General features: G+C 35.4%; 2 protein-coding genes, 1 long non-coding RNA gene and 1 pseudogene across 14 annotated transcripts; all 4 read left to right on the forward strand.

Annotated features, from left to right (window-relative positions):
- The first annotated feature begins 4,365 nt into the window (after positions 1-4,365).
- LOC115954210 lies at positions 4,366-5,474 on the forward strand. Its single transcript, XR_004083847.1, has 3 exons — positions 4,366-4,758; positions 4,868-4,964; positions 5,089-5,474. It is a non-coding gene; the product is annotated as an uncharacterized LOC115954210 (long non-coding RNA).
- Positions 5,475-9,439: 3,965 nt separating this feature from the next.
- On the forward strand, positions 9,440-23,034 carry LOC115953697 (F-box protein At3g07870-like). 11 transcript variants are annotated; one of them, XR_004083764.1, is made up of 7 exons: positions 9,440-10,709; positions 10,981-11,089; positions 11,615-11,755; positions 13,218-13,374; positions 13,484-13,580; positions 13,704-13,763; positions 15,383-15,763. XR_004083764.1 is itself a non-coding variant. In XM_031071461.1 (3 exons), exons 1-2 carry the CDS (start codon positions 9,526-9,528, stop codon positions 21,655-21,657), a joined length of 1,161 nt encoding a protein of 386 aa, XP_030927321.1. In that variant the 5' UTR covers positions 9,440-9,525; the 3' UTR covers positions 21,658-21,674; positions 22,737-23,034. The 11 variants fall into 11 exon arrangements, 4 of the variants coding, with proteins under 4 accessions (XP_030927321.1, XP_030927319.1, XP_030927318.1 ...); XR_004083760.1 differs by having other exon boundaries at positions 10,998-11,089; XR_004083762.1 differs by having other exon boundaries at positions 10,998-11,089; positions 13,487-13,580.
- On the forward strand, positions 20,383-21,495 carry LOC115953699 (annotated as a pseudogene).
- Positions 23,035-23,102: 68 nt separating the features above from the next.
- LOC115953788 (myosin-11-like) lies at positions 23,103-26,113 on the forward strand. Of its 2 annotated transcripts, none has more exons than XM_031071584.1 (2): positions 23,103-24,905; positions 24,998-26,113. In XM_031071584.1, the coding sequence occupies exons 1-2, from the start codon at positions 24,840-24,842 to the stop codon at positions 25,874-25,876; spliced, it is 945 nt and encodes a 314-aa protein (XP_030927444.1). In that variant the 5' UTR covers positions 23,103-24,839; the 3' UTR covers positions 25,877-26,113. The 2 variants fall into 2 exon arrangements, with proteins under 2 accessions (XP_030927444.1, XP_030927445.1); XM_031071585.1 differs by having other exon boundaries at positions 23,103-24,900.
- Positions 26,114-26,354: the final 241 nt, after the last annotated feature.

The following is a 26,354-nucleotide window of genomic DNA, read 5'->3' on the forward strand; positions in this document are numbered from 1 at the left end:
GACCAGGGTTGTGCCGTTCCATCCTGAAATCAATTGCTTTGGGGGGGATAACCTTCTCCTTTCCCCTCCCTTGTAGCTGATCTTCCTCCACTCTTTTGTACTTGTCGATCCTATCCCTCAACTGATCAATGTTGGCAACCGGTTTACCAGTGAGGGATTTCCTTAGGCCATGGTCGATGGGGAGCCCGCTTTTGAATGTGCTGATAGCGACAGCATCATGGTTGTCATCCAGGTCGTTATACACTTCCCAGTATCTATCTGAGTATGCTTTCAGAGTCTCTCCCTCGTGCATGGATAAGGACAATAGCGAACCGAGGGGCCTGGGGACTCTGGTGTTGGTGATAAAGCGGGAGCAGAAATCCCGAGTGAGCTGCTTGTATGAGCTTACGGAATTTGTCTTCAGGCCGTTGAACCACCTCATCGCCATTGATCCCAGGCTGGACGGGAAGATTTTACACATAAGGGCTTCATTTTGCGAGTAGATCGCCATCTTTTGGTTAAATTGACTCACATGGTCTACCGGGTCTGCTCGACCGTTATAGATGGCGAATGCCGGTTGGTTGAAACGTCGAGGCAGCTTAGCCCCTTCAATTCTATACGTGAAGGGGGACCTTGAAACCTGGTCCAACGCCTTCTTCATGGCGTCGTTCCCTGAACCTTTGCTGGATGTGCTCTCATACTTCCGCACAGGGCGTGGTTCCTTTTCGTAGGAAAATGTTTCACTTGGGGGGGTCCTTGACCTCCGTCGGTAACTCACATCCTCCGCATTAGAGGACTCGTCTGAGTCTGAAGGAGATCGTCTTCGCTGTGCCCGTCGTAGCTTCCTCTTCAGATCATCTATCTCTCGCTGCATGGCCTGGTGACTGTTTCGCCTCTGGGACACGTGACTACCTATCTGAGTGTGACTCTGGCTTGTCCGGATAGTATGCACACTTCCCTCACGATTTCCCCTGTGGCCTGGGTTGACGGGGTTATTTTGCCTCTGGGACTCGGCGGGTTGTGCCTGTTGGGAGTTAGCCTGGTGAGGATTCTCCTGGTGCGGACCTAGTTCTGCCATGCTTGACCGTTGTGCTAGCTGATGCCCTAGTTCTTCCCACAGACGGCGCCAATTGTAGTTGCACGATTTTCCTGACCCAAATTCTATTGATCAGGCCTTGGCCCAAAGCGCAACCCACAATAAATATTTGTAGAGGATGGGTCAAAGAACTTAACCTCAGTGAGCCTATTCGGTCTGGTACATGGACAGTATTATTGCAGAAAACAAAAGCATAAGAATGGATCTCTCAAGTGTAATTCTATTTCTTCCGTTCATAATACAGTTTCTCTGTCCCCTTCTTTGAGGGACTCCACTACATTATATAGTTCCCCTCCTCTCATCTCAACCTTACACTTGTTGATCATCTAAGCATCTACTTGAGTACCTGTCCCATCAGATGCCCTCATCTCTCCCTTTGTGAGTTGCAGAGGCCAAGGCGGTACTGTTCAGGGGTCTTTTCCTCATTAATGCGGCCAAGAGGGTGGTTGGGGCGCAATTAATGTGGTGGTAGCTCTCCATAAGATATTTTGGATTTTATTCATTTTATATGTTGGGAGGATGAACTGAAATGGCTAGGGAGAGTTCCTCGTCTGGGTTTCGTGATGTCCGAGGAGGAGTTACTCCTCGGACAGGTTTCCTTGGCGTTTATTGGGATTGGGTAATGCTTCATATGTGGTTTCTCTTCGGACAGGACGCTCCTCGGACGGGCCTGAATTTGGAATAGCCCATTATTTCTGGGCCGGGCCCCACAGTTTAGTTGTACAAGAAAAATAAATTAGGAAAATATATGCACGATAACATAATTTATCAAAATATGAACTGCCTAAAAAATGAATAATATCAATCAAATAAATCCAAATAATAAAATGATGATATATTTTTTGAGATAGATAAATGAAAAATTATTTTAGAAATTATTTTCCACAAAATTTATAAAACAAATTATATATTATATATTATATATTTTTTTTGATAAATAAATTATATATTATATCATAACTAAAATAAAATTATCTATGTCTATGAATCTGCTATTAGTTTAAATTATGATGACGACTGACCGTATTTAGAATTTTTATGTTGGAATTACACATAGGACACAACAAGCTTAAAATATTCCATTAAAAGATCTACGTAACCTCTTTTAAGGATCTGTTAACGAGTGCTGAGTTAAAAAGTAGTAAAATTTAATAAATAAATATTAAGACTTTAATTAAAAGTTGCTCAACTCGATGGCAATGTTTACCTGATGAGATTCTTTCCCATATTTTCACTTTCCTACCTATCAAATCCATAATCATCTGTACCTCTGTCTCAAAAGCCTGGAAATCCCTAATCCAAACCCCAACTTTCATTTCCACATCTCCACCACTCCCACAACAATAACCAAAACCTCTTCTGCCTCTTAAGCCTCTCACGGAATGACAAACAAGTCTACACATTGCATAAAGAAGGCGATCTTGATTTCACTGAATACACCAGCTTTGATTCCCTTTTCCATGGTCCACACCTTCAGCATGGAAAGGCAGAGTAGGCCGTTACAAGTACCGATGACAGCACCCCCATCACTATGTCATCGGTACTTGTAACCGCCTGCTCTGCCTTTCCGATGGTTCACCCAATTTCGCTAACGAATTATTTCTCTGGAACCCTTGTGTGAGAAAGCTTCTACAATTTCCTATTCCCCGCGTCACCTTCAATACACTCGGTCGGTTTGTTCCAAGTGTCTTTTGGGTTTGGCGACTATTGCATATTACATATCACCCATCTAATAAGAGTCTTGTTGGGATACATTTTAAATAGTAGCATTTGTTCTTTAATTTTATTTTTCTGTTCGTGTGTCTTATATAAAATGTGAAGTTTTTTTGATATCCTACAATGATAACATGTTTTAAGAGATAAAACGAAATGGAATTCGTGATCGATCATGCAGAACTTGTTCGAAACATTGAATTAAAGACCAGATCCTACGCACATGAAAGGAAGACAAAGATTCACAAGGCTTTCTTTTGTGACTATACATCAGTACAGTTCCTTAGAAACAGGGGAGAGGCCCCCAACTTATGAATTCAAAGGTGGGAATTCTTGTCTTTGTTAAAAATAACAATGGTAACTTAAAATTGCATTAGATGGTGTCTTTTAGTTGCAAGAGCATAGGCTTTTGACCAAATAGGGAATTAAAGTTGTTGCAAGCATATGCCTAATAAAATCGAGACAAGGCTGTGTGCATGTGTGTGTGTGCACATGGCTTTATTTTACCGTTTGTGTTAACAATATGATTGATTAAATGGTAACATTGTGCAATGAAGAAAAATCAGATTTTATTTTTGGTTTTAGAAATTATTTTATGTGATGCAAATTTGAAAAGACATGTTGAAATTTTAATGACTGATACATATTCCATATGGAAAGATTTATGATTCTAGTGCATTAAATCATATGTTGACATGTTGCATGAGTATATAAATCCTTCACCTGTCCTAAGCCCAAAAAAAAATTCTTGCCAGCAATTTGCTTTCTCCTTTTGTATCATGTTTCTTTTAGTAACTGTTCAGATATTAAGTCAATTACTTGTAAATTAAGGCATTTTAATTGAAGCTTCAAGCTTTTGTTATGTCTTTGTCTCACAAGGAAGCTTGTTTCTTTTTTTTCTTTTGGGTAAAATTCTTGTTTCTTATTATAGTTAGATGGAAGTGAGAGAATAAAACATATAAGCCTTAATTATCGAAAGGAGTGTCCAGCCTGTAACTTTTATTACTAATTAGGCACTTGCAAAATTACATGCATTTTCACTCCTTATTGGACGTGGGAATGGGATTAAGCCTATTCTCTTTACCTTGGTTGTAACATTTGTAAGCGTATATAAGTTTTTTTCCCCTGCTCCAGACCTTGTTCCTGTAACACAATTCATTTCATATTGTGTTAGTATATGGAGGTGTTTTTTAAAAAAAAAAAATTAATTTAATTTATTTTTTATTGGGTGGTGGAAGAGGGAGTGGTAAATATTTGTTTGTTAATCACATCATTTCAGTAGTAGTAATGGGGAGTGAATGGTTAATGGACGTACTGTGAATTGAACCACTTCAATTGACATTTTACTCTTGATGACGATGACTACAACCTGTAATGTTGTTGTCTCCTTGTGAGTAACACCAATATAGTTATCTGGATGGTTTCTATTTGTCTTTTATCACTGTTATGTTATGTTTTCTCGTTCTGGTCTTTGATAATTTTGGTTGGAGGGAAATAAATTGTTCAGATGACATTAACAAAAATGTTAGTGGTGCAGATTTCAGAATGTGTGTTTTACACAATTGACAAGATTCTCATTTCTCAAATATCCCTGGTTGGTTCATATGCTCTAATGGGTTCCACACAAGTTGTCTTTTTTCCTACTCTTTCTGTTTATATGCAACTTTTGCCCATTTGGGATTTATGGGAAATTGAATTTACCTGAAGATATTGGGGAAAAAAAAATACAGATAGATTTTTCTGGCCATGGATGAAAATTCTGTTGAAAAGCCTCTTCTTTTCAGGAGAGCTGCTGATAGTGTGAAGAAAACACCTCTCTTTTTGTTATGGGCCAAGTAGACTCTTAAGTTTGTAATACGGCTTATTTTCCTCGCATGGTTTCCTCTATTTTCCTCTTCCCAGCACAGTTTGTCAATGAAGTTTTGAGAAATGGACTCAATTGAGCAGTGGAACTGTTTTTGGGATTACAGGTTGGTACTTTGAATAACTTGTTCTTCTCCATTTTCCCACCCTCTACCCCCTTTCCCCCCTCCCCAACATGGCTCTTATCTGCTTGGTGGCCACTGGTGTTTCAAACAGCAGGAAGTATATTCATGGTTTACAGTGGCCCAGATTTTGTTATTGCATACCTTTCCATAGCCTATCTCATCATCTCTAGGGAAGAGGAGCTCCATGAGTATGTATTTCATTTTTTTCTGTGCTACCAGTGAATTGAATCTTTTGTCTTCCATTTGTATTTTGAGCTTAACCTTTTAACTAAATGGATAGCTTTTTTTGTAATTTAGAACCTTTCTTTGTAGGAGGAAGGCCTCAACAAAACCAAGATTTTGCTCGTGGACTTTCCCTGTTCTTGTATAGTTGTATGTTTCTACTCTCGAGTTTATTGTCCTCTTTGTTTAGTATTGATAATTTGATGTCTGCTGATAATTGGTTGAATTGCGTACATGCTAATGACAATCTGTTTGAACACTTGGTTCTCATTTTAGAAGATTGTGCTGTGTAAGGATCAATAGAGTTGTGACTCTTCCTAAATCATTTGAGCAAGCTTGTCATAAAAGAATGACTGTTTCCTCAACAATATAAAGGGACTTTTTGTCCTTTTTGATGTTAGAATTTTCCTTTTTTGTTTTATCTTTTTTCCTATAAATCTTTAGTTTTTTACATTAATAAGAAATGTGGAAGTCAAACCAAGCGTTGTGAATGCGTGGGTCTGTGCACGCTATTAGCTGTATGCTAAAAACAATAAATTTTAGTCCTCATTGGATCAATTTGATTCTGCACAATTTCATATCAGATTCTATTGAATGGTTCCCGGTTGAAATTCTTTTCCTCAATGTAGCTTGAGGTGCTTATAGTTAATTCATGTAGGACATAGTGACCCGCGGGCTTGTAAGGAGATGGTATCCAAGAGCTTATAAGCACATGATTAAGCTTATACTTAATCCATGTGGGATACTAAGATCATAACACATTATTTTTGTTCAAGGTACTAATTAATAATGATTTGTTTGTAAAGTCATAGCTAATTAAAAGACATTTGTTATTTCTAATTCATGTGTGATGTGTGGTAAACATGAGTATAGTGTGGATCATTTGTTTTTTCTTGTCTAATTACAAGAGCATTTTTTTTTTTAGACAATTAGTTTCCATTATTATGTGGTATTAGAATGGATTTTTATTTTTTCATTTTCAAAAAATAGAGAGGATTTTTTTTTTTTTTTGATAAGCCATAATAGATTTTTTGCTATCCTAATAAGTGAGGGTCTGGATATTCCAATGGCTGTTATTTTTTTTGAAAATAATGCAGTTAATTTCAAATTCATGATGTTAACCTTAAAAAGCTATATGACAAAAATTTGTCAATAACAAGTGACTAAACTTCGGTGGTTGTAGGTATCTCACTCTATAATTCAATTTCTTTATTCTCAAGAGTCATATAGTTTATGCCACAACATGCCTCTAATCTTCAATTGAGTATTTTTCTCTCTCCAATGATAATAAATTGCAAACCTGAAACAATGTAACCAACCAAAGAAAATGTGATTTGTGATTATTATTATTATTATTATTATTATTATTTTAAAAGAGTACTATGCTCCAATTGGCTTGGAACTCAAATTCATCCACTTAAGATGCTCGATATGCCATTCAATGACTAAAAGTGGCCAATGGATTATTCCATTTAATCCATGAAAGATAGTTGAAAATTTTTGTCAATATCATTTTTCAAAAGAAATGGGAGGGAATTTTTACTCTAAACCTTATAGTTTAGGATAATACTTTGTCGGTGTTACGCATTGCATAACGACGACGACGATCTTGATTTCATTGAATACAGTAGCTTTGATTCCCCTTTCCATGCTCAACACCTTTAGCCCCATCACATAACGTACAATGTTGTTGGTACTTGTAATAGCCTGCTTTGCCTTTTCGACGCTAACGAATTCTTCCTCTAGAACTCTTGTGTGAGAAAGTTTCTACAACTTCCTTCTCCCAATGTCACCTTCGATTCAAGCGGTTTGTCTGACGCCTCTTTTGGGTTTGGGTTTGATCCAAAATCTAATGATTATAAGGTGGTCAGGATTCTCTCCATATTGTAAAGTTCAAAAGAGAGAAAGTATGGAATATTGTACTCAAACCATCTTTTATCGACCAACTTGAGGAAGAAAAGTCAATGCATACTTTCTCTTTAGATCTTATCATTGTATTAAGTTTTACTTTCTAGCCTATACTATGTTATTAATTGTGGTGATCTAATCTTTGTTATTACATACAAAGATTTTTGACCCACACATATTATGAGCTAAGTGCCTCTTTTACACTTTTTTGTGCTATGAAGTGACTGATGCAATCTGTAAAGATATTGTTAAAACAATTCAAAAGGGGTTTTTTTTTTTTTTTTGGAATATTGTAGGAATTAAGAAAAATTCATTTACTAATTGCCAGAGCAATTTGTTTGCTGAATATAAGGAAACTGTAAATCATTTGTTTTTCTCGTGTAATTGCAAGAGTAATTTGGTTTGCTTTAGTGTGTGGAATTAGAATGAATTTATTTATAAGCCATAGTGAGGATCTGGTTATTGGAATTGGGGTATGTTAGATTTAAAAATAATGCAGTTAGTTTCAAATTTAGGATATTAACCTTAATTAAACCATATGGAAGAATTTACCATTAAGTGACAAAACCTTAGTGGTTTTAGGTATCTAACTTTAATCTTATGATAATCCAATTACCTTGTTAATAATCATTTCTTCAATTGAGTATAGTTTCTTCCACCCCTCGAAAAAAAGCTCTTCAATTGAGTCTTCTTTTCTCTCCAATCATACTAAATTGCAAACCAACAACACCCTAACCAACCAAAGAAAATGTAATTTGTAATGATAATTATTGAAAAGGAGGACTATGCTCCGATTGGCTTTAAACTCAAATTCATCCACATGAGAAGACCAATATGCCATTCAATCCAAAAGTCATTCATGATTTGTATTTATAAGATACTTGAATAATCTTGTTAATATCATTTTTCTTGTATTTTAAACCTTGATTAAGAAAGAATTTATGTATTAACATATTTAAATTATGATAAGTAACTGTAATTAGAATATTTATATTGTTATTATACATAGTACACAACAATGTTAAAATATTCTATCAAAAGATCTATTTGACCTCTTTAAGGAATGTGTTAATGAGTGCTGCATTAAAAATTGGCAAAAGCTAATAAACAAATATTAAGACTTTAACTAAAAGTTGCTCAACTCTAAAAAAAATTGGTCGAATGCAATAAAAACTCAACATTAATAAAACATAGAGGCTAAGGCCCCATTTGACACGTGAGTTCAAACACATGTTTTCAGTTTTTAGACAACATTACATGTATTTCCACCTACTTTTTTCACCCACATGTATTTCCAAAAAAATTGAAAATTATTATTTAAACACACGTATCAAGCCCTAAATATTTGTGGGTTTAAGTAGTTTAAGGAAATTGTAAATCATTTGTTTTTCTCGTGTAATTGCAAGAGTAATTTGGTTTGCTTTAGTGTGTGGAATTAGAATGAATTTATTTATAAGACATAGTGAGGATCCAGTTATTGGAATTGGGGTATGTTATCTTTAAAAATAATGTAGTTAGTTTCAAATTTAGGATAATAACCTTAATTAAACCATATGGAAGAATTTACCATTAAGTGACAAAACCTCCGTGGTTGTAGGTATCTAACTTTAATCTTATGATAATCCTATTACCTTGTTGATAATCATTTCTTCAATTGAGTATAGTTTCTTCCACCCCTCGAAAAAAGCTCTTCAATTGAGTATTCTTTTCTCTCCAATCATGATAAATTGCAATCCAACAACACCCTAACCAACCAAAGAAAATGTAATTTGTAATGATCATTATTGAAAAGGAGGACTATGCTCCAATTGGCTTCAAACTCAAATTCATCCACATGAGAGGCCAATATGCCATTCAATCCAAAAGTCATTCATGATTTGTATTTATAAGATACTTGAATAATCTTGTTAATATCATTTTTCTTGTATTTTAAACCTCGATTAAGAAAGAATTTATGTATTAACATATTTAAATTATGATAAGTAATTGTATTTAGAATTTTTTTTATATTGTTATTATACATAGTACACAACAATGTTAAAATATTCTATCAAAAGATCTATCTAACCTCTTTAAGGAATGTGTTAACGAGTGCTGCATTAAAAAGTAGAAAAAACTAATAAACAAATATTAAGTCTTTAACTAAAAGTTGCTCAACTCTAAAAAAAAAATTGGTCAAATGCAATAAAAACTCAACATTAATAAAACATAGAGGCTAAATATTTATGGGTTTAAGTAGTTTATGGATAATAAAGTCCATTTTCAATCATCTTCTTCACCAAAAAAAATTGATGTCTTTGATCTGATGATAAAAAAACATTTACCAGAAGCTAATGTCATAGATTGAAACTTGTAACTAACTCTTTAAAAAAAATGAAAAAAAAAATATTCATCAAAGTAATAAATTTTAAATTATGGGATTTAGAATGAATTTTTCCCCTAAAAAAATGGTTTAGAATGAATTTTTTTCTCCAAAAAAAAAAAAAAAAAAAATCTCTTTATCTCTTCAGTAAAGACTCGAAGACCCAAACTATTTCCTCTACTCCAGATACGCTCCACACGAGCACCAGCTTCGCCCCTCCTGCCTTCGTTGGTTCTCTCTCTCTGAAATCGGGGTCAATGTCAGACAGCAACAAGTCAATTCGGTGGGGATATTTACCCGATGAGATTCTTACCCATATTTTCACTTTCCTAACTTTAAAATCCATAATCATCTGTACCTCTGTCTCAAAAGCCTGGAAATCCCTAATCCAAAACCAAACTTTCATTTCCACCCATCTCCACCACTCCCTCAACAAAAACAACCTCATCCTCTTAAGGCTCTCACGCAATGACAGAATAGTCTACACATTGCATAAAGAAGACGATCCTGATTTCACTGAATACACCAGTTTTGATTCCCCTTTCTTTGCTCCTGCTCCACACCTTCACAATGTCGTCGGTACTTGTAACGGCTTGCTATGCCTTTCCGATGGTTTACCCAATGACGCTGACGAATTATTTCTCTGGAACCCTTGTGTGAGAAAGCTTCTACAATTCCCTATTCCCAATGTCACCTTCAATACACAATGTTGGATCCACGCGTCTATTGGGTTTGGATTTGACCCAAAAACTAACGATTATAAAGTGGTCAGGATTCTCTCCATATTGGGTAGTGTTTATAACATTGCAAGGGGTCGACCCGTGGTCCATGTTTACTCACTCTTCGCTGGTGAATGGAGAATGCTTAGTGCTTCTGTTTCTCTGCCTCCTATATGCGCTATAATTAGTTCTGAGCCACCGGCATTTGCCAATGGGGCACTGCATTGGATTGCTTTCGGTAAAGATAACAAACAGTTTGTTTTGGTGTTTGATTTGGGGGACGAGGTCTTCCGCCAAATTCTGCTGCCGGAACTTCCAAGTTATATGTGGACTCGTGTTTCCGTATATGGAAATTCCATTGCTGGGTTTCAAAGAAGGGTAGGGAGTGGTCCGATCAATATATGGGTGATGAAAGAGTATGGTGTTGCATCCTCATGGACAAAATTTTCATATCAATGTCCAAGTCTGGGAATGCTCCGACCATGCCCAGTTGGCTTTAGGAGGAATGGTGAGGTTGTATTGGAAGATAATAGAATTGGTGAGGCTGTATTGCTAAATGATAGAAGAGTGCTCATCTCGTGGAATCCAGATAGCCAAAATGTTAAGAATCTTGATATTAATGGATCTCATAAGACTTTTTTTGGTTCTTATGTCGAGAGTCTAGTTTTGCTCGACAAAGCCACCAAAGGTGTAGTTACATACTGAGGAAAAACAGAAAATCGGTACGATGCTTCTCATTTTTTTTATTTATTCTTTTCATTGTTTTTTATTTATTTATTTATTTGTTCTTTATATATACTTGACATTGATCATACTGCGTATTGATTACCTAAATGGCTTTATCTTCAGGATAAATAGCTTATCAAGGTTGTGGTCACTCTTATTATATTGAGATGATAGTTTGGTGCATAGCATGTTTACTTAAAATTGTTTGTCCTCATTTCAAAATCTTTAATATAGTCATTTATTACTTATAAAATAATGCACTTATAGTTCTTAAATTCTTGCAGGACCTCATACAATCATGGTTGGTGATGAGTTCTAAATGACTAACAGACATTAATTCCGCAGAAGAAAAGATTCAACAAAACTCTTTGATTGTGTATAGTTTCTTAGTACTTAATTAGTTTATTATGTCAAAATGGCCTGTAGTTGTTTTATGTTAAACTCCTTTTATGGCTACACCATTGTAATATTAGTATTTTCAATGATTTGCAATTTGGTTTCAATGTATTCACAGAAATGATTAAGCATTTAATTTTGTTTGCCATGCTTGCATTAAGATGAAGATGCTTGCCAATGCAGTGTGTGTAAACAGCTCAGTTGTGTTAAATGTCTTTTTGCTCTGTCTACTAGATTTTTGTTATACCTGTCTAATGGGTCTAAAAGTCTCTGTTGATAAGAAGTTAAAGGGAGGGGGGGGGGGTGTGTTGGCGACTATTGCATATTACATATCACCCATCTAATAAGCGTCTTGTTGGGATACATTTTAAATAGTAGCATTTGTTCTTTAATTTTATTTTTCTGTTCGTGTGTCTTACATAAAATTTGAATTTTTTTTAATATCCTACAATGATAACATGTTTTAAGAGATAAAATGAAATGGAATTGATGATCGATCATGCAGAACTTATTCGAAACATTGAATTAAAGACCAGATCCTATGCACATGAAAGGAAGACAGATTCACAAGGTTTTCTTTTGGGACTATACATCAGTACAGTTCCTTAGAAACAGGGGAGAGGCCCCCAACTTAGTGAGTTCAAAGGTGGGAATTCTTGTCTTTGTTAAAAATGACAATGGTAACTTAAAATTGCATTAGATGGTGTCTTTTAGTTGCAAGAGCATAGGCTTTTGACCAAATAGGGAATTAAAGTGGGTGCAAGCATATGCCTAATAAAATCGAGACAAGGCTGTGTGCATGTGTGTGTGCGCACCTGGCTTTATTTTACCGTTTGTGTTAACAATATGATTGATTAAATGGTAACATTGCGCAATGAAGAAAAATCAGATTTTATTTTTGGTTTTAGAAATTATTTTATGTGATGCAAATTTGAAAAGACATGTTGAAATTTTAATGACTGATACATATTCCATATGGAAAGATTTATGATTCTAGTGCATTAAATCATATTATGACATGTTGCTGATTATGTAAATCCTTCACCTGTCCTAAGCCCAAAAAAATATTCTTGCCAGCAATTTGCTTTCTCCTTTTGTATCATGTTTCTTTTAGTAACTGTTCAGATATTAAGTCAATTACTTGTAAATTAAGGCATTTTAATTGAAGCTTCAAGCTTTTGTTCTGTCTTTGTCTCACAAGGAAGCTTGTTTCTTTTTTTTTCTTTTGGGTAAAATTCTTGTTTCTTATTATAGTTAGATGGAAGTGAGAGAATAAAACATATAAGCCTTAATTATCGAAAGGAGTGTCCAGCCTGTAACTTTCATTACTAATTTGGTACTTGCAAAATTACATGCATTTTCACTCCTTATTGGATGTGGGAATGGGATTAAGCCTATTCTCTTTACCTTGGTTGTAACATTTGTAAGCGTATATAAGTTTTTTTTCCCCTGCTCCAGACCTTGTTCCTGTAACACAATTCATTTCATATTGTGTTAGTATATGGAGGCGTTTTTTTTAAAAAAAAATTTAATTTAATTTATTTTTTATTGGGTGGTGGAAGAGGGGGTGGTAAATATTTGTTTGTTAATCACATCATTTCAGTAGTAGTAATGGGGAGTGAATGGTTAATGGACGTACTGTGAATTGAACCACTTCAATTGACCTTTTACTCTTGATGACGATGACTTCAACCTGTAATGTTGTTGTCTCCTTGTGAGTAACACCAATATAGTTATCTGGATGGTTTCTGTTTGTCTTTTATCACTGTTATGTTACGTTTTCTTGTTCTGGTCGTTGATAATTTTGGTTGGAGGGAAATAAATTGTTCAGATGACATTAACAAAAACGTTAGTGGTGCAGATTTCAGAATGTATGTTTTACACAATTGACAAGATTTTCATTTCTCAAATATCCCTGGTTGGTTCATATGCTCTAATGGGTTCCACACAAGTTGTCTTTTTTCCTACTCTTTCTGTTTATATGCAACTTCTGCCCATTTGGGATTTGTGGGAAATTGAATTTACCTGAAGATATTGGGGAAAAAGAAATACAGATAGATTTTTCTGGCCATGGATGAAAATTCTGTTGAAAATCCTTTTCTTTTCAGGAGAGCTGCTGATAGTGTGAAGAAAACACCTCTCTTTTTGTTGTGGGCCAAGTCTTAAGTTTGTAATATGGCTTATTTTCCTCTTCCCAGCACAGTTTGTCAATGAAGTTTTGAGAAATGGACTAATTTTGCAGTGGAACTGTTTTTGGGATTACAGGTTGGTACTCTGAATAACTTGTTCTTCTCCATTTTCCCACCCTCTACCCCCTTTCCCCCCTCCCCAACATGATTCTTATCTGCTTGGTGGCCACTGGTGTTTCAAACAGCAGGAACTATATTCATGGTTTACAGTGGCCCTGATTTTGTTATTGCATACCTTTCCATAGCCTATCTCATCATCTCTAGGGAAGAGGAGCTCCATGAGTATGTATTTCATTTTTTTCTGTGCTAACCAGTGAATTGAATCTTTGTCTTCCATTTGTATTTTGAGCTTAATCTTTTAACTAAATGGATAGCTTGTTTGTAATTTAGAACCTTTCTTTGTAGGAGGAAGGCCTCAACAAAACCAAGATTTCGCTTGTGGACTTTCCTTGTTCTTGTATAGTTGTATGTTTCTACTCTCGAGTTTATTGTCCTCTTTGTTTAGTATTGATAATTTGATGTCTGCTGATAATTGGTTGAATTGCATACATGCTAATGACAATCTGTTTGAACACTCGGTTCTCATTTTAGAAGATTATGCTGTGTAAGGATCAATAGAGTTGTGCCTCTTCCTAAATCATTTGAGCAAGCTTGTCATAAAAGAATGACTATTTCCTCAACAATATAAAGTGACTTTTTGTCCTTTCTGATGTTAGAATTTTCCTTTTTTGTTTTATCTTTTTTCCTATAAATCTTTAGTTCTTTACATTAATATGAAATGTGGAAGTCAAATCAAGCGTTGTGAATGTGTGGGTCTGTGCACATTTGTATGTGCTATCACTTCCGATTTGCATCTTAGTGCTTTTTATTAAATAGACTGATTGCTATTTTCTTTTAATTTTTTTTTTAGTTGACATATACAAGTGCCCAGTTTAGATACCAAACTCACTCTCTGTCTAAAGGCCAAACATTGCTGTGACAATTTACACTTTCTGTTCACAGTGTTATTACTATTATTCACACTTTATTGTTTCAATGATTTCTATTAGCTGTATACGACGGATGCACATGCACACAGACACATGCTCTCTTATCTTCCAGTAAAAAGCTTGCATTCTCTCAAGATTCTAGCTAATGCCCATGACGTGTGGGGATTCCTATTGTGTTGTTGTTACCTACCATGCTTTTGTTAAAGGGAGACTGATTTCTGATAATCTTTGTTAGAATATAACTTGTTTGAGAAAATTAGAAATACTAGGAGGTGGAAAACTTGGTTTGTAGCCTATAAAGTTGATATCAAGAAAGCATATGATAGACATAACTGGGACTTCATTTTGGCTATGCTAAAAACAATAAATTTTAGTCCTCATTGGATCAATTTGATTAAGCAATGCATCTGCACAATTTCATATCAGATTCTGTTGAATGGTTCTCGGTTGAAATTCTTTTCCTCAATGTAGCTTGAGGCAGAGGGATCCACTTTCACCTTATACGTGTGCAACTATGTTGTCTTTGGCTTTATTGGAGGGACAACTTCAAAGTATTTGTAAGGGAATAAGGATTGCAACCCTAGATGATTGCATTAATGTTACAAAATTATAGATAAAACTCACCATTGAAAACCGCCTTCCAAGGAGAGAGTGCTCAAGAGTTTATAAACATAGTTAAAGTTTATAGTTAATTCATGTAGGACATAGTGACCCGACGTTCATACTCAATGAGCTACGCTCAATTCCTCAGGGTGGTGGTTGATTCTGATATTAAATATTACAAACCCATGGGTAGAACCTACCCTTGAAAACTGGCTTGTAAGGAGATGGTATCCAAGAGCTTATAAACACATGATTAAGCTTATACTTAATCCATATAGGATGCTAGGATCATGACACATTATTTTTGTTCAAGGTACTAATTAATAATGATTTGTTTGTAAAGTCATAGCTAATTAATAATGATTTGCTTGAGATGATAGTTTAGTGCACAACATGTATACTTAGAATTGTTTGTCCTCATTTCAAAATTTCTTTAATATAATCATTTATTACTTATAAAATAATGCACTTATAGTTCTTAAATTCTTGCAGGACCTCATGCAATCATGGTTATTGATGAGCTCTAAATGAGACATTAATTCAGCAAAACAAAATATTCAACAAAGCTCTTTGATGTTGTATAGTTTCTTATAACTGAATTAACTTGTTATGTCAAAACGGCTTGAAGTAGTATTATGTTAAACTCCTTTTGTGGCTACACCATTGTTATATTAGTATTTTTTGACGATTCGCAGTTTAGTTTCACAGTTTTGTTTCAGTGTATTCACTGAAATGATTAAGTATGTAATTTTGCCTGCCATGCTTGCATTACGATCAAGATGCTTGCCATTGTAGTGTGTGTAAACGTGGATATACTGCTCAGTTGTGTTAAATGTCTTTTTCCTCAGACAACTAGATTTTTGTTGTACTTGTCTAAAGAGATCTAAAAGTCTCTATTGATAAAAATTTGAAAGGACAGGGAAGAAAAGGGGGTGGGGGTGACAATTGCATATTACATTTACCATCTAATAAGGGTTTTGTTGGGATTCATTTTAAATAGTTGCATTTGTTCTTTAAATTCTTTTTGGTGGACATCCTACAATGATAACAAGTTTTAAGAGATAAAACACCTATCAAAAAAGTTTTAAGAGATAAATCTGATGGAGTTAATGATTGATCTTGCAAACATTAGTTGAAACATTGAATTAAAGAGCACATTCTATGCATATGAACGGAAGACAAAGATTAACATGGCTTTCTTTTGGGACTATACATCTGTACAGTTCCTAAGAAGTAGGGGAGAGGCCCCCAACTTAGTGAGTTTGAATGTGGGAATTCTAGTCTTTGTTAAAAATAATATTGGTAATTAAAAACTGCATCAGTTGGTTTTAGTCTTTTAGTTGCAAGAGCATAGGCTTTTAACCAAGTAGGGAATTAAAGTGATTACAAGTGTAAGCCCAAGAGAATCGAGACAGGGCTTGTGGTGGATGTACTTGTCGCTAGTGGCAAGTAACTTATTTTCATTTGATTTCTACTAATAATTGGTTGAATTGCTTTAGAACTGTAATAGATCTTCAATAGTTGCTAAGGAGCAAAAGAAAAAACCTACACTTCCACCTATTTGCCTACATGCTGATGATTTAACCTGTTTGAACATGTGGTGCTCATTTTGGAATATTATTCTGTGCATGGACGAATAGAGTTGTGCCTCTTGCTAAATCATTTGAGCGAGCTCGTCATAAAAGAGTGATTATGTCCTCAACAATATAAGGGGACTTTCTGTCCTTCATTTTGATGTTAGAATTTTCCTTCTTTGTTTTATCATTTTTCCTATAAATCTTTAGTTCTTTACATTAATATTACATGTGGAAGTCAAATCAAGAGTTGTGAATGTGTGAGTATGTGCAAATTTGAATGTGCTATCACTTCCAATCTGCATCTTATTGCTTTTTATTAAATAGACTGATTGGTATTTTCTTTTAATTTTGTTTTAGTTGACATATAGAAGTGCCCTATAGTTTAGATTCCAAACTCACTCTCTGTCTAGAGGCAAAACTTTGTCGTGATGATTAACATTTCCATTCACAATGTCATTACCCTTATTCACACTTATTGTTTCATGATTTCTATTAACTGTATGAGATGGTATGCCATACCATTTCCTGAATTCATGGACGCAAAAGTGCATGCACCACATACATTCTCTCTTATCTTCTAGTTAAATGTTAGGTTTCAATCAAGATCTTCAAGCTCGTGCCCATGACTTGTGGGGACTACTATCTAGTTGTTGTTACCTACTATGCTTTTGTTAAAGGGAGATTAATTTCTAATAATCTTTGTTAGCACACGACTTGTTTGAGAAAATTAGAAATACTAGTAGGAGGTGGAAAATTTGGTTTGCAGCCTATAAAGTTGGCATGTAGAAAGCATATGATAGTCTTATCTGGGGCTTCATTTTGGCTATGCTAAAAAGAAAGAAAGAAAGAAAGAAAGAATGTTAGTCCTCATTGGATCAATTTGATTCTGCAATGCATCTGCACAATTTGATATTAGATTCTATTGAATGGTTCCCGTTACTTTCCTTATTGTGGCTCAAAGCAATGGGATCCACTTTCACCTTATATGTGTGCAACTATGCTGTCTCTGGCTTTATTGGAGGACAGTATTAGATATTGTAAGGGAATAGGATTGCAAGAAATCTGGACCCTCGTTGATTGCATTATTTTTATTCAAGGTACTAGTGATATGCAACATAGTGTGATGAAAATTTTGAGGTGGTATTATATCCTTTTTGGATAGATTGTAAATTTTGACAAATCTGAGGTGTTTTCTATCCTATTACTTGTGAAGATAGTATAAACTCTGTGTTAGATCTTAAAATTGTAAATTTTGACAAATCTAAGGTGTTTTTCTATCCTATGACTTCTGAACATAGTATAAACCCTGTGTTAGATCTTAAGCTAGCCTAGTAAGTATTTGGGTCTTGACTTAGATTATGGTTTGAAAAAAGACAATGTGTTTTAGAATTGTATTTGAAATGATAGCTCAGAAACTTTAGAGATGGAAAGCAAAATTGTTGTCTCAATTAGGCTGATTAATTTTAATCAAACGTGTTATGGGGTCATTGCCTCTATCACCCTTTTTCATGAAGTGCCTGATGCAATCTGTAAAGATATTGTTAGAAGGATTCCAAAGTATTTTCTGGGATATTGTTGGGATCATGAAAAATTCATTTACTAAACAGAAAAGTTATCTTGCTCATGCTAGAAAGATCCGGTGAGTTATTTGTAATCCAAATTGTTTGTTGTCTAAGGAGTTGATGGCAAGTACAGTAAAAAGATAAGAATCTTTAGGGTCGGGTTTAAACCTTTCAACTATTGGGGTTGGAAAGGTGTCATGTCTTGTAGAAATTCAGCTTGGGTTGTGGCTAAATGGTGTATTGGAGATGGTACTTTAGTTTCACTAAATCATCCTACTTGGTTTAAGTCGAAGGAAGAGGTAGATTAGGAGATGAGAGTTTTTATGCAAACTATTGCAGATCTAATTGATCGAGACAGATTGTATTGGAAATTCTCACTAGGAAACTTTACCAACCTGCAGTGGCAGGTGAAATATACAAGATTCCCAGAGGGAACTTTCAGGAGAAGTTTTATTTCTTTTAGATAATTTTATTAAGAAAAGACTACTTCATGAGCAAAGAACATGAAAAGCCTAAGAAAAAATTATTAGAACTAATTGCAAGAAGACAAAGATTCTAAAAACATTGCAATAGAATTACAATGTGTAAAATCACATGAACGATACAAATCAATTAAAGAGTTATAAAAAGTTGCTAGCAACTGACTCTCTGTGCACTCCTCACCTTCAAATGTATGTCAGTCATGTTCTCTTCAAATAATCCACATCAAACACATATAAAGGTATTTCTTAAGCAAAAACTAGAGGTTGGAAGGTAATGATGGTACTGTTATTTCTACTTGGCAAAATTCTTTTTGGTCCAGATTTTAAATGTTTAGATTACTTTTTATGTCTTATTTTTATGTAAAATTATTAATGATTGGTTTGTAAAGTCATAGCTAACTAAAAGACAAGTTGTTATTTCTAATTCATGTGTGATGCGTGGATCTTTTGTTTTTTCTCGTCTAATTGCAAGAGCAATTGTTTTTTTAGTCAATTAGTTTGCGTTAGTATGTGGTACTAGAAAGGATTTTTTCTTTTGATAAGCCATAACAGATTTTTTGCTATCCTAATAAGTGAGGGTCTGGTTATTGCAATGGCTGTTGTTTCTTTGAAAATAATGCAGTTAACCTTAAAAGGCTATATGAAAAAATTTGTCAATAATATGTGACTAAACTTCGTTGGTTGTAGCTATCTCACTCTATAATCCAATTTCTTTATTCTTAAGAGTCATATAGTTTATGCCACAACATGTCTTTACTCTTCAATTGACTATATTTCTCTCTCCAATGACAATAAATTGCAAACCTGTAGGAACGTAACCAGCCAAAGAAAATCTGATTTGTAATTATTATTATTATGATTTTAAAAGGGTACTAAGCTCCAATTGGCTTCGAACTCAAATTCATCCACCTAAGATGCTCGATATGCCATTCAATCTAAAAGTGGCCAATGGATTATTCCATTTAATCCAAAAGTCACAAGCAATTTGTGATGAAAGATAGTTGAAATTTTTTGTCAATATCATTTTTCTTGTATTTAGAACCTTAATTAAGAAAGAATTTCCATTTTCACTTTTTTTTTTTTTTTTGACAAATGATAGTAAATATTGTCAATACACATAGCATGTTCAAAATATTTTTTCAAATGACCTACTTAACCTCTTTAAAACTTGGAATACGCTATTGTGTGCTCAATTGCACTTGTTAAAAAGATATTAAGTGAACTCTACTATATTGGAAAATAGCAAAAGTTAATAAACAAAAATCCCTTAAAAAAGTTGGTTGATTCAATTAAAAAAAAAAAAAAAAACTCAACATCGATATAGCATTGACACAAGCTCTTAGCTATTCTCAATTCGTCAAAAGCTAAAACCTAAAGATTTGAGGGTTTTAATAGATTATAGTTAAAAATTAACTTGAAAAATTCAAATTGAAATTCATTAAATTTTAGGGTGAAAATGATATTATAGGAAAAAAAGAAATGGGAGGGAATTTTTACTTTAAACCTTATAGTTTAGGGGTAATTCAAATTAAAAAGGAGAGGGGAGGGGGCGGGGGGTGGTAATTTAAATTAAACCCCAAATTTTATCCAAGAAAAAAACCCTCTAAATTATTGAAATGTAACAAATTAAACCTTGTAATCAAAATTGGTATCACACTATCACATAAATGTTAATTATTAAAGGAGGGGAAGATTATTTCTCAAAAGAAAAAAGATGCCAGTATATATATATATATATATATATATATATGGGATCCCAAAAAAAAGAAAAAAATTCATAAAATTGAATTTTCCCCAAAAAAAAAAAAAAAAAAAAACTCTTAAAAATCTCATGTGACTTTTGAGTTCAAGTCGAGACCCAAATTATTTCCTCCACTCTACACTCAACATCAACAAACGCTCTTCGCCCCTCTTGCATTCGTTAGTTCTCCTCTCTCTCTGAAATCGTGGCAATGTCAGACAGCAACAAGTCAATTCGATGGGGATGTTTACCTGATGAGATTATTTCCCATATTTTCGTTTTCCTACCCATCAAATCCATTATAATCTGCACCTCTGTCTCAAAAACCTGGAAATCCCTAATCAAAAACCCAGCTTTCATTTCCACCCATCTCTACCACTCCCACAACAATAACAAAAACATCCTCCTCCTCTTATGGCTCTCACGGAATGACAAGCAAGTCTACGCATTGCATAACGACGACGACGATCCTGATTTCACTGAATACACCAGCTTTGATTCCCCTTTCACTGCTCCACACCTTCAGCCCCATCACATAGCATGCAATGTTGTTGGTACTTGTAACGGCCTGCTCTGCCTTTCCGACGCTAACGAAGTCTTCCTCTGGAACCCTTGTGTGAGAAAGTTTCTACAACTTCCTTCGATTCACGCGGTTTGTCCCACGCGTCTTTTGGGTTTGGGTTTGATCCAAAATCTAATGATTATAAGGTGGTCAGGATTCTCTGCATACTACTGCGTAGTCCTTCTGAGTTTGGAAAGTCTCGACTGGAGGTTGATGTTTACTCACTCTCCACTGGTGAATGGAGAATGCATAGTGCTTCTGCTTCCCTGCCTCCTATATGGGGTACACTTCGTCGTGAGCGACCGGCATTTGCCAATGGGGCGCTGCATTGGATTGGTCTCAGAAATGATAACGAACAGTTTGTTTTGGTGTTCGATTTGGGGGACGAGGTCTTCCGCCAAATTCTGCTGCCGGAACTTCCAAGTTATACAGGGAGGATGGTGTGGACTCGTGTTTCCGTGTATGGAAATTCCATTGCTGGGTTTTAAAGAACGGTAGGGAGTGGTCAGATCAATATATGGGTGATGAAAGAGTATGGTGTTGCATCGTCATGGACAAAATTTTCACATCAATGTCCAAGTCTGGGAATGCTCCAACCATGCCCAGTTGGCTTTAGGAAAAATGGTGAGGTTGTATTGGAAAATGACAGAAATTAAGGTTGTATTGGAAGATAATGGAATTGGTGAGGTTGTATTGCTAAATGATAGAAGAGGGCTCATCTCGTGGAATCCAGATAGCCAAAATGTTAAGAATCTTAATGGATCTCATAAGACTTTTTTGGGTTCTTATGTCGAGAGTCTAGTTTTGCTCGACAAAGCCACCAAAGGTGTAGTTACATATTGAGGAAAAGCAGAAAATCGGTAGGATGCTTCTCAAGTTTTTATTTTTTTTATATACTTGACATTGATCATACTGCGTATTGATTATCTTAATGGCTTTATCTTCAGGATAAATAGCTTATCATGGTTGTGGTCATTCTCTATTATATTGAGATGATAGTTTAGTGCATAGCATGTATACTTAAAATTGTTTGTCGTCATTTCAAAATTTCTTTAATATAATCATTTTTTACTTATAAAATAATGCACTTATAGTTCTTAAATTCTTGCAGGACCTCATGTAATCATGGTTGGTGATGAGCTCTAAATGAGTAACAAATAGTAATTCCGCAAAAGAAAAGATTCAACAAAACTCTTTGATAGTTTGTAGTTTCTTAGAACTGAATTAGCTTATTATGTCAAAATGGCATGTAGTTCTTTTATGCTAAACTCCTTTTGTGGCTACACCATTGTTATATTAGTATTTTTTGATGATTTGCAGTTTGGTTTCAGTGTATTTATAGAAATGATTAAGCATTTAATTTTGTCTGCCATATATGCTTGCATTGTGATGAAGAGGCTTGCCAATGCAGCGTGTGTAAACAAGGAGATACTGCTCAGTTGTGAGAAATGGACTTAATTAACCAGTGGAACTGTTTTTAGGATTATGGGTTGGTACTTTTAATAACTTGTTCTTCTCCATTCCCTCCCCCCCCCCCCCCCCCCCCCAACATGATTCTTATCTGCTTGCTTGCCACTGGTGTTGCAAACATGGCAGGAAGCATATTCATGGTTTTCAGTGTCCCAGTTTTTGTTATTGCATTCCTTTCCACAGCCTATCTCATCTTGAGGGAAGAGGAGCTCCATGAGTATGTATTTTGTAAAGTAGACAGAGTTCTTATGTTCCTTTTTTCTGTGCTAACCAGTGAATTGAATCTTTGTCTTCCATTTGTATGTTGAGCTTAACCATTTAATTAAATTTATAGCTTATTTTGTAATTTAGAACAGAAGAGGTACAATGTTTTATGTGTGTGTGTAGTTTTTTTTCAGTACATGAACTTTGGTTTCATTGGCTGAGAGTCCTTGTTTATTTGAAATTTCCAGTTTTTTCCTTTTGGAATTTCTGGGGCTTCGCTTTGGTTTGGTTGGACTATATTGCTTGGCAAGAAGATATTGGACATCTCACAATGATGCTGTTTACTCTCCATGGACTATTATATGTAATTGCATGGGGAAATCTCCTACAAGAAGTGAGTGCAAATGGTGTAATTCTTTTTTTTGTGTGTTGCTATATATATATACACGTGTTTTTCTCTTGCGTCTATATTTGTTTGTTTGTTTGTTCATTTTCCAGAAGAAGCATACATTTATAATCACTGAATTTGAACTACCCCGTTGCTTGAGTGGCAATATATATTCATATATTATTTATAGCATACAAAAAAAAAAAAAAAAAAAAGCAAAGGAAAAGGACAGAAGCAAATAGGAATGACAATACTAGATAAGTATTTAATAAAGCAAAGAGTTTCAAGACTTACGAGCAGTAACAACTATTAATTTTATTAATTTGATTTGACTCCCGTTGAAATTGATACTTAATTCCATTTCCTTCTACTTGGGCTGCTCCATCCACAGCTCTTTGATTAAAACATTTTATTTATTATTCATACGCACAAATTACCTTGAATTGTCAGTTTTCACTGCAAGACTAGTAATATACAGACTAAGTTTATGGAAATGAAGAGATAGCTATTTGATCACTGTTAAGATTGGTTGTAGTTTCATAGATTGGCCTTGGGCCTTCATGTTACTCTTGTTGGACTACATAGCTTGATCAGACGCTTGATGAAAGAAAGACTAGCTGGGATTGGAAAGATAAGCTAGCTGGGATTGAGGTGGGAGTTCCACTTTAAAATGGACTTAATTCTTGAGAAGTTCTGCTTGAGGTCTGAGATGGTACACTGTTGTTTTTTTTTTTTTGGGGGGGGGGGGGGGGTGTGAAATATAGCTATTCAACCGGGGGACAAAAGGTTTTTTAAGGGCAACTAAAAGCAGGCTTACAGAATATGGTTATGTGGTGGCAGTCTTTATTCATGTTTATTATACAAATAACATGGTGATTGCTCAAAGACATGAGCACAACACTACTAACTATTCCAGAATGGGATTTTGTGATTATATTTCCTTAAAGATGTTATACACAATAGAATTTATGATTTAAATTAACTTTGGTAAACAGTTTATGGAATGAGAATGTGACGATTCAGGTAGAAGAACGTCAATAACTCTTGATCATTGGGTGGATTGTATTGATATTCTTGCTTAGATATCAGCTAAGGCTGTCTGGTGAACTTTGCTGAGTTACGTTATAGTTGACTAAACTTGTTTTGGTTTGTATATACTCTTTCTTGATTGTTGGATAGATCATACTGATATTCTTTTTTAGACTAATGCTAAAGGCTGTCTGGGGAACTTTGCTGCATTACGGTATGGTAGACTAAACTTTTTTTTTTAAAGTTTCTATATACCCTTTCTTGATTGTTGCTTAAAATCATCTTCTTACTCCCTTTTTCTTTATAATCTATCATCTTCTTGATTTGATGATACGTTCATAGATAATGATTACGAGAAACAGAGACTTGGAAAAGCATGGTGCTAATGTATGTGTCATTGACCAGACTTGTTGGTGACCATTGGCTCCCATTCATGTTGTCTTATTTGTGTAACAAAACATTTGTGGTGCTAACTAGTTCATGGTAACTTGAAAAATTATGTGCAAAACATGAGAATAGTAGTGAGTCCCTTCAGTCTTGGCTTCTTGTCATAATCTTTTAGCTTGTGTAGTGCTTGGTGTTTCTGTATGCGTGCGCCGATCAGAGTGCTTCCTTGGTTTTGGCAGAAGCCAAGCTGATATGTAATTAGATGTATGGTTACATGCTCACATTATTGCAACAGTGTTTATATGTATCTCACTATAATTAATTTGTTGCCCATCACATAGAGTTGGAGCCATTTTTGAATTGGGTAGAACTAGGCTTGCTAATTTCACTACTCCTACAACAAAAACCTCCTCCTCTTCAGCCTCTACTCTCAGACTCACAAAGACTCACAAAGAGTGGAGGAAATAATTTGGGTCTCGACTTTAACGGCGGCATAGGGTGTCATGTAGCCTCGGCCATAGAGGAAGCCTTATTGCTCTCAAAAAATATGGCCGAAATAAAGAACATGAGGAAGAATGAACTTGTCCTCGACAACAAACGATATTTGGGTATGGTAAGGAGATAACTTTTATCTTTCTCATTATGTGACCGTTACTCACCAATATGCACCTTTTACCGACTATAGTGTTAATATTTTTCTTACAGATCATCCAAAATACTTTCAAGCTAGATGAGATGCTCAACGCTCGTTCCGATCAGCTAGACGATGAGAGAAAAAGACGGACAACGGCTGTGCAGACCTTGTCCAAATTCGAACAGGACTTGGCCGATGCAAAGAAAAAGTTACAGGCCGAAGAGCAAGCTCGCAAGAGCACCGAGTCGGCATTAGAAGGCTATCAAAAGCAGGCCGAGAACCAAGGGAAACTTCTGCAAGAGGCGAATGTCGAACTAAAGAAGACTAAGGAGCAAGTCCTAGTTCTCAGGAAGCATCTAGAGGAAACTCAAAAGCTAAGGGAGCAAGCGGAAAAGTCCAAGGAGCAAGCCGAGAAGGCAAAAATAGATGCCGAACAGATAATGAACGAAGCCGAGCAAAGAGGCTATGAGGTCGGTATAGCTGAAACTAAGAAGGCTTTAAGAGCCGAGGTTCCGGAGGTATGCCGTATCTACTGCACAAGAACTTGGAGTGAGGCTCTTAACCGTGTTGGGGTTGAAGCCTCATCTGAGTTACGTAAGCCAGAAAACATATTCTATCCCGAGGCGATCCGCCCCTCAGTTCTTCTACCTCACCAGGCTGATGCTCCTTCTTCAGTTATTAATCTGAACAAGGAGGTTTTGCCCCATAGTTTTCCTCCCCTCAGCCAGCCGGAATTAGCAAAAGGGGGACTTGCCCCTCCAGGAGCTTCCCCAGACAAGACCACTGCCGCTTCGGAGGCAGAGACGGCCTCCCAAGACTTTCAACGGGATTTGGACTCCACAGTTTTACCAACTGAGGGCGTTACCAAAGCCAAAGAGGGAGTCACCACTTCGGAGGCAGACATACCCGCCGGCCAGAACCCAAAGATCCAATTGAAATTGAAAAAGTAGGATTTGCTTTGTAGCTTAATTAAACACTTAGTAGGGGACTTCCTTGCTCATTTTCTTATCACTCTTGCGGCTCTATGTTATTTTTGCACTCGTTCACTTTGTCACTGTAATTTTGGATGGGTTCATTTCAACTACCTTTTGCTTGTATGGGACAATTTTGCTCACACATATCGTCAATCGATAATCAGCAATAGGCAATAAGCATTAATATAACAGGGTCTTAGGGAGACGTTTTTGGTGTGTACGTATTCTTTTCAATCAATTGCAATTCTTTATGAAAGCTCATAAACTAAATAATATCATGCCTTCAGTACCATGATTGTACGCCAACTTGCGTCCAAAGATCTCTCTCTGACTCCTCAATGAGTGTTACAGGGCGTTATTCCCCGTTAAGTTTATAATTAGAAGATCTATCACAACTCTGTTGCTGTTCAATAATTCAATACACAACATAGGACGTTAATTTCTACCAAGTTTG

This window comes from Quercus lobata, chromosome 7 (assembly GCF_001633185.2).
Source record: "Quercus lobata isolate SW786 chromosome 7, ValleyOak3.0 Primary Assembly, whole genome shotgun sequence".
In the NCBI taxonomy this organism is placed as follows: domain Eukaryota; kingdom Viridiplantae; phylum Streptophyta; class Magnoliopsida; order Fagales; family Fagaceae; genus Quercus; species Quercus lobata.